Source organism: Acipenser ruthenus, chromosome 7 (genome assembly GCF_902713425.1).
Source record: "Acipenser ruthenus chromosome 7, fAciRut3.2 maternal haplotype, whole genome shotgun sequence".
Lineage (NCBI taxonomy): Eukaryota > Metazoa > Chordata > Actinopteri > Acipenseriformes > Acipenseridae > Acipenser > Acipenser ruthenus.
The window spans coordinates 39662802-39677412 of NC_081195.1; the positions used below are offsets into that span (position 1 = coordinate 39662802).

The 14611-nt window shown below is 37.6% G+C and overlaps 1 protein-coding gene across 6 annotated transcripts in view; it reads left to right on the forward strand.

Annotated features, from left to right (window-relative positions):
* LOC117415454 (xylosyl- and glucuronyltransferase LARGE1) overlaps positions 1-3928 on the forward strand; it is an 80977-nt gene extending 77049 nt beyond the window's left edge. For all 6 annotated transcript variants that reach the window (XM_059026939.1, XM_034025813.3, XM_059026940.1 and 3 more), the window contains 2 exons: positions 925-1120; positions 1927-3928. In XM_059026939.1, coding sequence (XP_058882922.1) covers positions 925-1120; positions 1927-2124 — 394 coding nt within the window. In that variant the 3' untranslated portion in view covers positions 2125-3928. The remainder of the gene's footprint in view (positions 1-924; positions 1121-1926) is intronic.
* Positions 3929-14611: the final 10683 nt, after the last annotated feature.

Sequence of the window (14611 nt, forward strand, 5' to 3'; positions counted from 1 at the left end):
GCGGAGTGTTGTATATAGCACCGCTCCACTGAGAATGCACCTTGTGTCCTTAACCCTACTTTTAGTAGCAGATGTGCTAGAGAGGGCATCTCATTTTTCAGTTTATGTACTGCAGAGATGTAGTTGTGTGTCATTCATTTTATATTGATTTGGGATTCAGATCCCTGGTGGCAGGGCTGTAATTAGGTGCATGCCTGTCTTGTCTTTATGTATGTAGTTACATATAGAGGGTGATTCATAGTTAGTTGTTGGTTTGCATTGTTTTTAGTTCTAGTTAAACATTGACATTATCGAAACAACCCCCCGGTGGCCAAACTGTGCGTTGCAGAGTGTCTGTCAGACATTTTTGCATATCATCCTCCACGTACCCTCCAGTTTTCACAATGCTCTGTATGAATTACGAATCACTCTGAATATAGAGAACTACTTACCCAATTGCGAATAAACTGCTCAAGACTTTCTGTAGCACATTGAGAGTAGCATAATCTAGGGGTGTATGGAGTGTATCTGTCTGTGTTAAGGATTTCTTAAAATGATTTAACACAAGTTACAGGGGAGTATCAGAATCTAGGCTCTGGGCTCCATGTCTGCATGTTATTGTTAAGGCCCTGTATTTATTTATTTATTTTTTTAATAAACTTTTCTGGGAATATGTTTATTACAAATTTTAAACAAGTGAAAATTAACTTCCCAGTTTCCCAGGTAAATATGTACAATGTAAAGTAAATGCTTGTGTGGGACAAATTTTTGGTGAAAATCAGTAAAACCGAGGAATTTTTCTGTAAAAATCTATCAATCTATCTGGTGGAGGGGGATCAATGTCATCTGCTTCTGTTACAGACCCTATATCTTTTGCAGTGTTCACCTTAATGGCATTCCTGATCATACTAAACTATTGTTTTTGGTCTCTCTCTTACCCCCCAGGTACCACGTGTGGACAAAAGGTCATGCACCCACAAACTTTGCGAAGTGGCGCACAGCCACCACGCCCTACCGAGTGCAGTGGGAGGCAGATTTCGAGCCCTATGTGGTGGTGAGGCGGAACTGCCCAGAGTACGACCGCAGGTTTGTGGGCTTTGGCTGGAACAAGGTGGCTCACATCATGGAGCTCGATGCACAGGTACCTTCCACTCACTCAGCCCTCCAAACTGAGATCCATTTGTTGAAGCCGTGATCCTCAAAGATATGCCCAGGCCAAGTGTGTGCCTGCAGGACCAGAGTGCTGTGCCTGCAACACTATCCAACATAATCTGGAACACTGCAACACTGATGTATTAGCAAGGGAACTAAAGTCATTACAGTCTACTGCACTGTGACGTCAGTCTCTCCTTTTATGCCATTTGATAAATCAGTATTTAGTTTTGATCATTTATTTTACATTTTGGTTGGGTGCCACACATTTTTATGAAAAAAAACACATGTGCTGGTGAACTTCTTACTTACTTATATTGGTTTAAGATCTTCTGTCTTCTAAAATGCTGACAGAGGGTTATTAACCTGACAGATCTCATCAGTAATGTCTTGTAGCTATTATAATGGAAAGATTGTGTTTAAGTAAAGCTGTTACGCACTAAAAACACACTTTTGTAAAATGGCTTTCTTATCGTACTGGGTTTTAATGTAACTTGCTGCTTGTAAATTGCTGCTTTTGTATTGTGTATACTGTTATTTAAATGGTCTGATTATACCAGTTGTATGTGTGACATGCTACACAAATGTATTGTGATTTTTTTTTTTTTCTGCTATGTACTGTACAGTGCTTAGCGATACTTTTGTATAAATAGCGCTATATAAAACCAATAAATAAATTCATTAATTTAATTCTACTGAGTCTAAAGAATACATTGTAGCTAATCCAGCACAGTGTATCATTGAGATGTTTTGTGTGGAGGGATCCTGATTTCTTTATATTTCTCCCTGTTGCAGGAGTACGAGTTTGTGGTCCTGCCCAACGCCTACATGATCCACATGCCTCACGCCCCCAGCTTTGACATCACCAAGTTCCGCTCTAACAAACAGTACCGCGTCTGCCTCAAGACCCTGAAGGAGGAGTTCCAGCAGAACATGTCCCGTCGCTATGGCTTTGCCGCCCTCAAGTACATGACAGCCGAAAACAACAGCTAGTGCCCTGCGGGATACCAGGCCTTCCCTCCCTGACGATGTTACAGTGGGGCCGGGGGAAAGGGCTCAGACTTCTTTCAGAGCTGCATGAAGGTACAAGAGAGACTCAGCTGGGTGTGAAGGGAAGACGTGGGGACATGCTGTGGACCAACAAACAGCCTACACACACCCCGACAACAAACTTCAGAGCTCCCCAGTGAAGAGGAACTGGAATCAAAGACCATGCGGGTGTTGAATAAAATAGATTTGAGGCAGAAGTATTCCCATGTAAGGTTTTAGAACTTGCTCTGTCTGATCTAAGCCACCCATGGCAAAAACAACCCAAAAATTTGGTGGCCAGTGTTTGGCTCAATCTCACTGTTGTATTTGCATTGGATTTCTTATCATGGAAGATAAAAAGTCTGACTTGAGTATTCGCCTCCAGAGAAGAACAGAAATAAAAAGTAAATAATTCACCAAAATCCCAGTCAGTAACTTTACAACTCTAAATCCTGAGTTGAAATCCCTAAACAGTCTGTCTGTAAAAGTAGTTTTGTCCTGCTTCATTGATTGCAGTTTGTGAAGGGAAGCTGCTTTTCCCAGTTGAGGAACGGGAAGTAGTCTTGCCTACTAGCTAGAGCTATCCTTTATACAAGTTTAAAGTTTACAGAAAGCATGGTAAAGAACAGAGAAGTATGGTAGGGCATAATAAAAGCGCATATTAATCAGCAAATTTCCTGTGAAAATGTAAATGTGGTAAACATTTGGAAGGGTAAGGCACCACTGTATTCTAATGGATTTGAAAGCCCAGGTCAGTCACTGAAACTGCTGTTTGATTGGGATGATCAGACCCGGTCCCCCACCATCCACCCTTGTGTTGTGCTGGCCATTCGGTGACCATGTTCAAATTGTAATTCAGCTCTGCAGTAGACAACTGGACCTTCTAGTTTCTGAACGAGCAGAGTGTCTCTAAACAGGGAAAGATGCAGATTACAAATGTATCCAACCCACTTATGAAAAAGGTACAGCGTCCCAACATTGGGAGGAGCGAGTCACGGTTCAATGATGTCCCCTAAAACACAGTGTTACCTAATCCAAGACAATGGGCAGTGCCTGGCAGTGTTGCTGCCGATTTCATAAGCTATTCAAGACTGGAACGGAATATTTTATGTTGCTCTTTTTTTTTTTCTTTTTTTTTTTGCTGTCACAGGAGGCTTATTCTGCTCCTATCTCATAAATGGACTTAATGACAAAGCTTTAACTCGTGAGTTATTTGAAGGGCTGGTTTCACAGACTTTGGTTAGAAGTAATTGTGGACTAGTTTACCTAAGTTAACATTAGGTAGTTCAAGATTAGTGCTAATCAGGGTCTGTGAAACCAGCTGTAGAGTCTGGAAGTTTCATGCATATGAAACATACATTCTGTAAATAATTGATGATTTAAAGAACATGGGTTAAGGGCCCTGTAAGTGGAAAGTAAAAAGTGCACAACCCACGGTTGGAAAGTGGGATTTTGGCTGCCAATGTTACCAAGGGACACCAAACTTTATAGAAGTTTACTCCTGAGCCGGATCCGTCCTCTTCCCAGTTTTAAATATGATTGGCTCTTATATTGTCAATCAACTGCCAGAGGTGTGGCCTGCTGGCTGACATAGCTCGGTTCCGATTGACACAGCCAAACTTGCACATTTTAGTTCTGAATTAGGCTTCATTTTGACAAGAGGCCTCTGTGTGTTAATGAGTAAACAAGGGTCAGAATGTGTCAATGTTCAGGACAGTGTTACTAGACATGCTGCTACCTAAATAAAAAACAAAAAGTGAAAGAAAAAGTGAATTTCTTATTGTCTTCACCTACATACATATAAACCACTATACATCACTAAAAATATGGATATCCACAAGAAACACTTGTACTGCACACATTTTGCAAGAGCAAACATGCCTACTGAGACATTGTAAAATCAGATACAAATCATGCAATAATTGGACATACACAGAGATGAGAAACGATTTGTAAAGTCATGTTTTATATTTATGAAAAATGCTTTAGTGCCAAGGAAGTAGCATAACAATCTGCAGCAAGTAAGTACAATAAAGGTTGTAATTTTGTAAATATAGCACAACCAGATGCTTGTATTAAAAAATAAATAAAGGATTTAGAACAAATCCTTTATGACAACAGACACACCAAATATTCATTAAACAGATGTACAGGTAGGCTAGCTTGCAAACACAAAACTATATATTCAGAATTATATACATCACTCTATATGTCAGGTGTTGACATTGGATCTTTCCTGTGATTAAATAAAACAAGTCTTTTAATAACTTGTTAAACAGTTGTATTTTGATTATACACAGCATGGTATTCTAATTGATTGTTTTTATTTTAGCTGTGATTAGACCGGTCTATCGTCATTCAATCAGCCTTTTGAAATGCTGGCTTCTGCTGCCTGGCAGGTGTGCTGTTCTCTATGATCTTAAACCTTATTTTGTTGTTAACTGATGAAAATATATTTAAGTTTATAATAAGGAATCAAAGTTATTTATACACACATCCAGGGTACGAAGTAGTCCAAACAAGAATAAATATATAGAATACCCACACACTAAATAAGCTCCGAAGTGTGCAGATATTCTATATCTTTATCAAAGTTTATAATAACCCAAAATTGAAAATTTCCAAAATTCTCAAAATTTCGGACCCATCCAAAATTCCTGGAGAGTTTCCACCCCTTTGCCACCCCAGTCCTGATGAAATAATTACATTTTTAAATATGTGTATCATAGTGAGACCATTTACATGAAATCATACCAGATTCTCGTAGACTGCAAGCTCTAAAACTTTTATTAACCATTAATTAAAACAAATTTTGCGATGACCATTTAGTCAGAGACAAAACTATTGGCACCCTACACCTTAATATAAGATAATTCAGGAAAACATGTTAAATACAAGCATTTAGTGAACATTAGCCACTAATTACTAGATCAAAGTACACAATTTCTAGTAGTTTAATAAACAATATTTATAAAAAACCAAAAGCACTTAAGCAATTTGAAATACTTGTTCATGACAAAAGTATTGGCACCTTTACATTAAAAGTCTAAAAATGTAATATAACTATTTTAAATATATATTCACTGATTGAAAACCATGACACAGTAATTAAGTTGCATTATAAGGTCAATAGCCAGAAGAGAATTTTATCTGTTGAAGAGCATTTTGGCAACACAGCGGATGATGTTCAAGACAAAGGAGTTGGATTCACGTTTATGAAAAGCACTCATAGCAAACTACAGAACAGTATCAAAGAATATGGAATACCAAAATCCACAATCAGAGCAAATACAGAACAAATTCAACTGAAACGCTTGAAAGAAGTGGACTTCCAAAGAAAATTATGGGTACAATAGCAGCTAAAAAATATCCAAGCTTAACAGCCAAGATTTAGAAGCATCAGGCATAATAGTGTAGAAACAAACTGTACAAAAGCACCTGAACACAGAAGAGATGCATGTAGACCGTGCTGCAATTTAAAGAAAATTCATTTAAAAAACACTGTCTAAAATTTGCCAAGAAATATGAACAGGAATCTGAAGCATTCTTCAACCAGATTGCCTACTACTCAGATGTTTGCCCTTTTTACTGTAAATGTTGTCTTACCATGTGCTGTTCAGTATACATAACTGTTTATGGCGTCTCAATTTAGGCATAAGTATTGATAAAAACAAAAAGAGACAGCACATATAATGTAAAAGGTAGGCAACCACTATACTGGTAGGCCCTTATAATGCTCCTCTCTGCATTTATAATACTGGCAAGCTCCCTAGGGTCTTTCATAATCTTCACCTGCAGTTGAACACTCAATAATGATGTGTTTAAGAAGCCTGGATTGCTAAAGCAAAGCTTCATTATCCCCTGCTGGCTTGTACAAAGTAGACTAAAGTCAAGTATCTATGAGCTGTGCTCACAGTCACTTTCTCATAGAAAGCAGTTACTGAAAGTCAATAACCAGAAGAGATAATTATTTCCAACATCTGTTGAAGAAGAGCATTTTGGCAACACAGCAGATGATGTTCAAGACAAAGAAGTTGGATTCACGTTTATGAAAAGCACTCATAGCAAACTACAGAACAGTATCAATGCATATGGAATACCAAAATCCACAATCAGAGCAAATACAGAACAAATTCAACTGAAACGCTTGAAAGAAGTGGACTTCCAAAGAAAATTAACCTGATTTCAGGAAGGCTAAATTCACAAGGGTTGTGTTTTTGTTATTTTTATATATTTTGGGTTTTTTTAATGGATATTCATTATATTTGACACTCCTAGGGAACACCAACATGGATTAATGTTGCCTCTGAATATTATTAAATCTGTAAATGTAAGTACATGTCTGAAATATGCAATAAACTGAACACACTGAAGTCCAAATTGTCGAAAAACCTGTTTGACAAAATACTTTTAAGAATATTTAGCACTCATTATGACAAACACAGCAACACAATGTCATGCAAACACAAATAATATTGCAGTGAATGATTTGAAATACTTATGGCACTGAATGAACACACAGTCACAGTAAAATATAACAGCTGATACCATTTTCTGTCACAGAACCACAGGCTGTAAACCAACCAGAAGCATGGATTTGCATCATACAGTATCTCAAATCAGGTGAAAAGCACACAACAGATCTGATTGTGTAGTTAATATTATAAGTAAGGTATAAACCATGACAGGCTGTGTGATTCCCATAAATATACGCAAGCCTGGTGATGATTAGATCCGAAGCGAAGCCAAGTATCTTCAACCACCCAGGCGTGCGTGTATTTCATGGGAATTATTGTGAATACATCCGCAGTGTCCCAAAAGGACAGAACCTTTAATGTGTATTCAAGAATTATTTTTAAGTTTCACTTGTTTAAAATAACCTGCACATTTCCATTTATTGTAAAGTTTTGCATTGAAAGCGGGATCTGAAAAGTTGAGGGTAGAGTACAAGCTGGTAAAGTGGGTGGTCTGGGCGGAGTTTCAAATAAAATTTAGGACGAAAGTACAGGGGAACTGAAATGTAAGCCAGTGAAAATCTCTGTACCATTTTGTCTGAAATGAACACATTTGTTTGCCTTCTTTTCACAGTGTTGAAGAAGCTGACTCAGGTTGGTGTGGACTGCATAGTTCCAATCCACAACACTGTTTTTGACAATGTTATAAGTAGATTCTCTAGGAGTTTTAAGCTCCAGGTTGTGCAAGGAATGTGAGGATGCTGGCACATGGGGATCAAGTGACTCGGTTGTACAATTTGAAGTAGGTGTATGAGCAGCGTTTTCTGTCTGTAAACTTGAACTTCAGTCTTTTTAAAGTATTTATCTAATGTCCCTGATATTGCTTTCTTCATTGCGTATCTCAAGCTGTCCAACAGTACCTGACTAAGATGTTAAGAGGTCAATAACTACTGTATTTTTCCTACTTCAGATCTTTCTCTTCATGCCCTTTCTTTCATCTCATTTGTCACCTAAAAATAAAAGCAATCGATTAACAAAAAATAGTCTAAATCTCATTTCACTTTATAAATTACGGAGTTAGTAGTACTCACTATACATACGGCCGCCAAATTAATATATTTAGCAAGTGGAAAAACACCATGTTTTTATAACACATATTCTGTGCTTTTTTTTTTTTTTTGTACAGTACAAACTTAGCATTGTATTCATTGTATGTTTGTGAATTATCTATTTTTACAATACTGACTGGGAAGGGGGCTGCAGTAGTGATTTTACATTTAAGCATTTCAAATACTAAAATCCTCTCAAGTTTTATACTTACCCCTCAAATTCTAGGATGGTGGGACAGGAGATGATTGGGGACTGAGAGGGGGTCGGATCCCCATTGCTGTCCAAAATTTCCCTGGTCATTGTTCTTCAGTGGATCTGCTGTGGCAGAATCCTTTTCAATAACCAGCTGCTTTACTGTGGATTTAGGGCTGAGGATAACATTAAACGTATTATAGTCATTCTAATAATAAATGTAATAGACTGTACTATATCTATGATTATCCCTGGCAATCCTACGTGCGTTCTCAGGAGTATTTGAATCTAGGTCATGGTGTCCTACTTATTCAGAAGACTGTGATTGATTTGTCTATTGAAGGCGATTTCTTTAGAACCATCCGCTGTAGATGTAGATCATGGTACAATGCATCCATTTGTATGTTGTGCATATTTTTTATACATTATTTGAGAACCCTACATGATACAGACTTTCGACTGGGCAAATTCTTTAGGTTCTCAGAATTTAGCTTATGGTGACCTACTGTGCTTATGACGATTTTTTTTTTTTTTGGTTTACCCAAAAATTCAATTTTACTACTACCTTTACACTTTACACTCAAAATAATAATAATAATAATAATAATAATAATAATAAAGTTTAGCCAAATAACAGATTTCATGGCTTCAAAACACAGACCATGCCAGTTGTTATTTACAGGGGTTAGAGAGTCTTGAAACGAAAACAAAAAGCATATTATGGTTGCAGCTCCTGTGGTGGTGCTGGGATAGCAGCACGGCTTGAATTCCCAATCAGCAAGCAGGATTTGTTTGATCCCTTTTATTGTGTTTTAAAACAATAAATGCCTTTATCAATAGTTTCAGTTCTAGGCGTGTCTGCAAAGTGTTGTATTCATGTTTTGCATTCTTTTGGCATAACAGCTTCTGCTTGTATATTTAATCAAGCTTGGCTGACAATGCAGGCAGAGCTGTAATGTATGGGGAGCAGTGTTCTGGTGGATGACGTGTTATGGAAATCTATTCAATTGTGAATACTATTTCATAATGGATAAAAACACATTCAGCACGATGAGTTGTTACTTAAAACATTTCTGATTCATTCGTTAAAAGTGCCATTGCAAATCACCTCAATGCCACTGACTGGCAACCACCTCTTTGTAATTACACAATGCTAAAAGGTGCAATTGAATGGTTTATTTGTTGAATCCAGTTTTCTGACAAATTCAGTTTCAGCTGAAATTGCACGATTCAATTTAAATATTAAAGGATGACGTCATAGAAATGTTGTAATACCCTTTTATTTTAAGGTCTACGATCTTGTGCATGTCAAAATTCAGCTTGGGGACAGACTAACACTGCCCTCTAGTGGTTGGTAAAAATAAGTGACAACACTACCTGCAGAATACAGTCTCATGCACTCCTGTCTCACTTCCTCCAAACTGCATGGGCCCCCGCATTGTGATGGGTCTGCCTTATGTCTTGTAGTTTTACATATATCTAGAGAACTGATTATCTAATAACGATGACACTTAGATGGAATGAGTGTGACTGGTTTATTGTCTGCCCCGTAACCCAAAGGATAATGAAAATAGTGATTCAAATATACTGAGCATAAAGTGTAATATAATAAAGTTGATTTTAATGCTGACATATAAAGCTCTTCATGGGCTAGCTCTGACTTATCTGTCAGATCTTTTATCTTTTTACACTCCCACTCGCAACCTCCGCTCTGCTGATCTCAGACTGCTGTGTGTCCCACTTGTTGCTCTATGGGCGACAGGGCCTTCTGTTGCTATGCCCTCAAATTATGGGACTCTATTCCACAAGAGATCAGGGACTCTGCTTCTTTGAGTGTTAGTTTAAAGTTAGTTTAAAGACTTACTTTTTTAGAAATGATTTTTATGTTTCTTTTATTTCCTTGTTCTTTTTTATGTATAATCTGTTTATTTATTGCTGTACTATTAATTGTGAAGCGCTCTGAGATGACTGCTTTAAAGGGCGCTATACAAAATAAAGTTTATTATTATAATTATAAAGTTGTGCTGACTTAAAACAACAAGGCATATGCAACCCACTGTACTACTTCTGCTGAAGCTTTTGTCTCCCATCTCACTTCTTTATGTAACTTTGCTGACCTTTCAGCCTCAGTAACCTGCTGAGCCATCTCTCCTGCTGTTGCATGTAGCTCGCTGTTGGTTAGCAAACAGTCTAAAAAAAATAAAGGTGTAATAGACAATGCTCAGCAGGGTATGGCATCCTTACGGTTGACAAACAGAAGTTATTAATTATGCCCCACTCTTACTTATACACACAACCTGGACATAAAGACAGGTATGCATGACTATCTAATTTAATATTATCACAGTTCAAAACTGTACATAGCATTACCAGAAGAAAGTGTAATACATGAAATACAGTATATTGATGTACAGCTTGGTCAAAGACATTGTCAGAATCTGTGGCAAGTTAATAATTACAATACTGTAAAAACAAAGAAAAATGCATCTAGTAAATGAATAAAGAACACATCTGTTAACTAAAATATGCACAAATTAATAATGTAGCTGAACACACTTACTAACTTTACTGTTCCCCAATTCAAAATATATTTTACATGTACATGTAACTTCGGTTCAATCTTACATATCGAAATTGTATGTTTTGTTATTGCATTCATCACACTAAATAAATCTAAAATGATAACGTGGTTGCCTAAACCAGTGGTTCTCAAACTTTTCTTATTGTGAAAATCCTAAAGTTGCAACACATTGTTTACAGGGTACTTGTTTAAGACAATCATTTCATTCAAGTAGGTAGAGAGATTTCTAACAGTTAAACAAGGTTCACTTTAATGGGTATCATTTATTTTGCAAAGTGCAAATGCAACAACGCTGCTACCCAACAAAGAGGGGATATACATTTTTACAGAGCACAGGAACAGCAATAATAAAAGCAAAATACCGCGGTCTAAAAATCGAAAGAGAGAAAGCGCAGCATCACAATATATTCTGTTTCACTTCCTAAATTCCGGTCGATATGATAAAACAATCAAGCCGCTGACGTTCGTTATGCAACACCGGCATACAATCAACCCAAAATACTTGCTCGGGATGCTCCATTTACTGATCCGTTTCACACTCTCTTACTCATCGCTCCAAGCTCCAAACGCTTTTAAATCCATTGATGGAAAGCCTTATCTTGAACCACGAATGTCTGCTCTTACAGATCATGTGACACTGTCCTCGTCAGCTAGAGCTCCTCCACCTTTGACTGCTCTAGCAGGACTTTTGCCAACTCCTGATCAACTACCAGCCACAACAGGGAACACCTGATTATTATTATTATTATTATTATTATTATTATTATTATTATTATTATTATTATTATTTACTTCTTAGCAGACGCCCTTATCCAGGGCGACTTACAATTATTACAAGATATCACATTATTTTTACATACAATTACATTATTTTTACATACAATTACCCATTTGTAATTTTAAATGTGATGAATATATTGGTGTGTATTTCCACTCTTGTTTATTTTTGCATAAATACGTTTTTTGTTCACCAATTTTGGTGGGAGTCCCCATTGCCACTTTGTTTTTCTTTGTTCACACTAAATTATTGAAGAGGGTATTAACTTTGAGAATACTACAACTACCGAATGACGACTACAAATAGTTTTGAAAGAGAATGGTTTGTAAATATCAAACCTGGAGAATGGTAAAAACAATCTGTACTTTTAAGTTTTCAGGAACGAAGGGCAAGCTCACTCTGCAATATTTCCAGGCAGACTGAAGTGTGTTTTAATCCAAACCTAGCCTGTGCATCAGTTGAGCACCCTGCAATTACAAGTGTATGACAGAAGGGGGCAATAGAGACACAGTCATTACAAAAAAATATAGCGCACTTGTAGAAAATAATGGGTCCAGGTAACAGTGAGCATGCTTTTAATAGCTTCAGATGCCAACATACCAAACATGTACATTACATTTATGGCATTCACACTGTAACTGCAGGTTACTGTACATTACACATTGAGACCATGTAGTGAATGGAAGTGCATGACAGGTGAGCTTTAATGATGTGTTTTCTTAGCTATAACCACTTTAATATTCAACGCAGAGGACCACGCTTATTTTGGACTGGATCGCTTAGGCTGCTTGACATTTTTGTAAAGTAAGTTTCAAGATTCTAAAGTCCCAATAGCTTTAGAGGTCATCCACATGATTAGTGCTCTACATAGACTCTGATTGGCTAAGGTGTTTAGTCACACCCGGCCTTATTGAGACACCCAGTGGAGGCTCCAAGCACAGGTGTTTAAGCTCCATGTACAGGTGTTATTGTACCTGTCATTTATATACTTTTGAATGTGGGAACAATGTGTCATTGTATTTTTCTTAGACGGGGATGGATGGATGGAAAATGTAAAAGTATTGGTCACAAGCTTAATGCCAGTAGTTAAATCTTTACAAGTGTTAGCTGCAGCACTAAGAAAGCAATAGGTGGGCAAACATATACAATATCAGTATCATTTCCATCCCTTATTGACGGCTTTCAGATTTCGCACTCTGCTCCGGCCATCGTCTTCCCTCCTCACTTACCTGCACTCGTGATCACAGAGTGCACCTTGTAGTTGTCTTCTGGGACATGTTCCATTATGTTGTACTTAAGATGTGTAACACAGCTGCCCTGATGAATCATTAATTTATTCATTTCACAACCAACTACTGTAACTGCTGATTCATCTAGGCCTTATATAAAGTGGGTGATGATGAGGATAGTAATAATAATAATAAGCAGGTTTTATTGTACCTGTCATTTTCTGTACTTCTGAATGTGGGAACAATAATATGTGTGTTCTTAGACAGGGATGCATGGAAAATTGAAAATTACTGGTTACATGGATAATGCCAGTAGACAAATCTTTGTTATCTGCTGTACTAAGAAAGCAGTAGGTGGGCAGAACATGTACAGATCGTATTTGGGTGCATTCCTTGATGTTTATATACATTTAAACTATCTCTCTCTCTCTCTCTCTATATATATATATATACAGTGCCTATAGAAAGTCTACACCCCCTTGAACTTGTTTCACATTTTGTTGTGTCAGTGCCTCAGAGTTTCATGCATTTAAATGAGGATTTTTTTCCACTTATCTACACACCATACTCCACACTGTTAAGGGGGAAAAAAGTTTTTATTGAGAAAAAATTATATATTAAAAATACAAAACTGAAAGATCAAATTGGATAAGTCTCCACACCCCTGAGTTAATACTTGGTGGAAGCACCTTTGGCAGCAATTACAGCTGTGAGTCTGCTGGGATAGGTCTCTACCAACTTTGCACACCTAGATTTGGCAATATTTGACCATTCTTTATAAAACTGTTCAAGCTCTGTCAAGTTCCTTGGGGAGCGTTGATGGACAGCAATCTTCAAGTCATGCCACAAATTGGATTCAGGTCGGGGCTCTGACTGGGCCACTCAAGGACATTTACCTTTTTGTTCCTTAGCCACTCCACTGTAGCTTTGGCTGTGTGCTTTGGGTCATTTTCATGAACTGCTGAATTTATCCTGAAATCATGTGAATCACTACAATTTAACACAGGTGGAGGCCACTTAACTTGGTGTGTGATTTTGAAGGCGATTGGTTACACCTGAGCTAATTTAGGATTGCTACTAAAGGGGGGTGGACACTTATACAACCAAGCTATTTCAGTTTTTATTTTTAATTAATTTTCTACAAATTTCTAGAATATTTTTCACTTGGAAGTTGTGGGGTAAGATGTGTAGATAAATGAAAAAAAAACTATTTTAATGCATTTTAATTCCAGGCTATAAGGCAACAAAAGGTGAACATTTTGAAAGGGGGTGTAGACTTTCTATAGGCACTGTATGTCCATAGCCTATTGATGTGTAACAAGTTTAGAATTAATTTACTAAACAGTTGGCCAGTCTACCAGTTACAGTGCAGCAGTGTGGAGTAGTGGTTAGGGCTCTGGCCTCTTGACCGGAGGGTCGTGGGTTCAATTCCAGAGGGGGACACTGCTGTTGTACCCTTGAGCAAGGTACCCCACTGTATAAATGGGTAATTGTATGTAAAAATAATGTGATATCTTGTAACAATTGTAAGTTGCTCTGGATAAGGGCATTTGCTAAGAAATAAATAATAATAATACAATCTAAAGAGAGGTCTAATTTATACACCTCTCCCCAATCAAAAAATGAACATAGATTACAATATTATATTAAAGTACAATAGAAACTATTTACAATATTCTGTGTCGGTATTTTTCTATCCAATTCCAGCATGCCTCGTCTCACTGTGTTCATCTGCCTTGGGACAGATCCTGCAGTGCTGAAGACAGTAGGTTTTGAATCCATCACAAACTGCACACAGACATTTCTTCGTTGTTTTTTGCACAAAATGGTTGTGTAGCGATCTCGATTAACGCAGACAGGCGCAGCACACAGGGCGAGGCAATCCACACACAGGCAGAGGGGCGGGCGCGAACCTGGGACCTCTCGCACTAAAGCATAGCGCCGATACCGCTGTACAAAAGAGCTGGCTCCCTTGCAAGGAGCGTATATCGGGCTTATGTCTTTGTGTGTAATTACGTCACCTTACCAGCCCTACTGCTGCCTTCCCCATGCACACTACACTTGCTTGGTGCGAGCATCTGATTTTTGTATCCGAATACATGTCAAA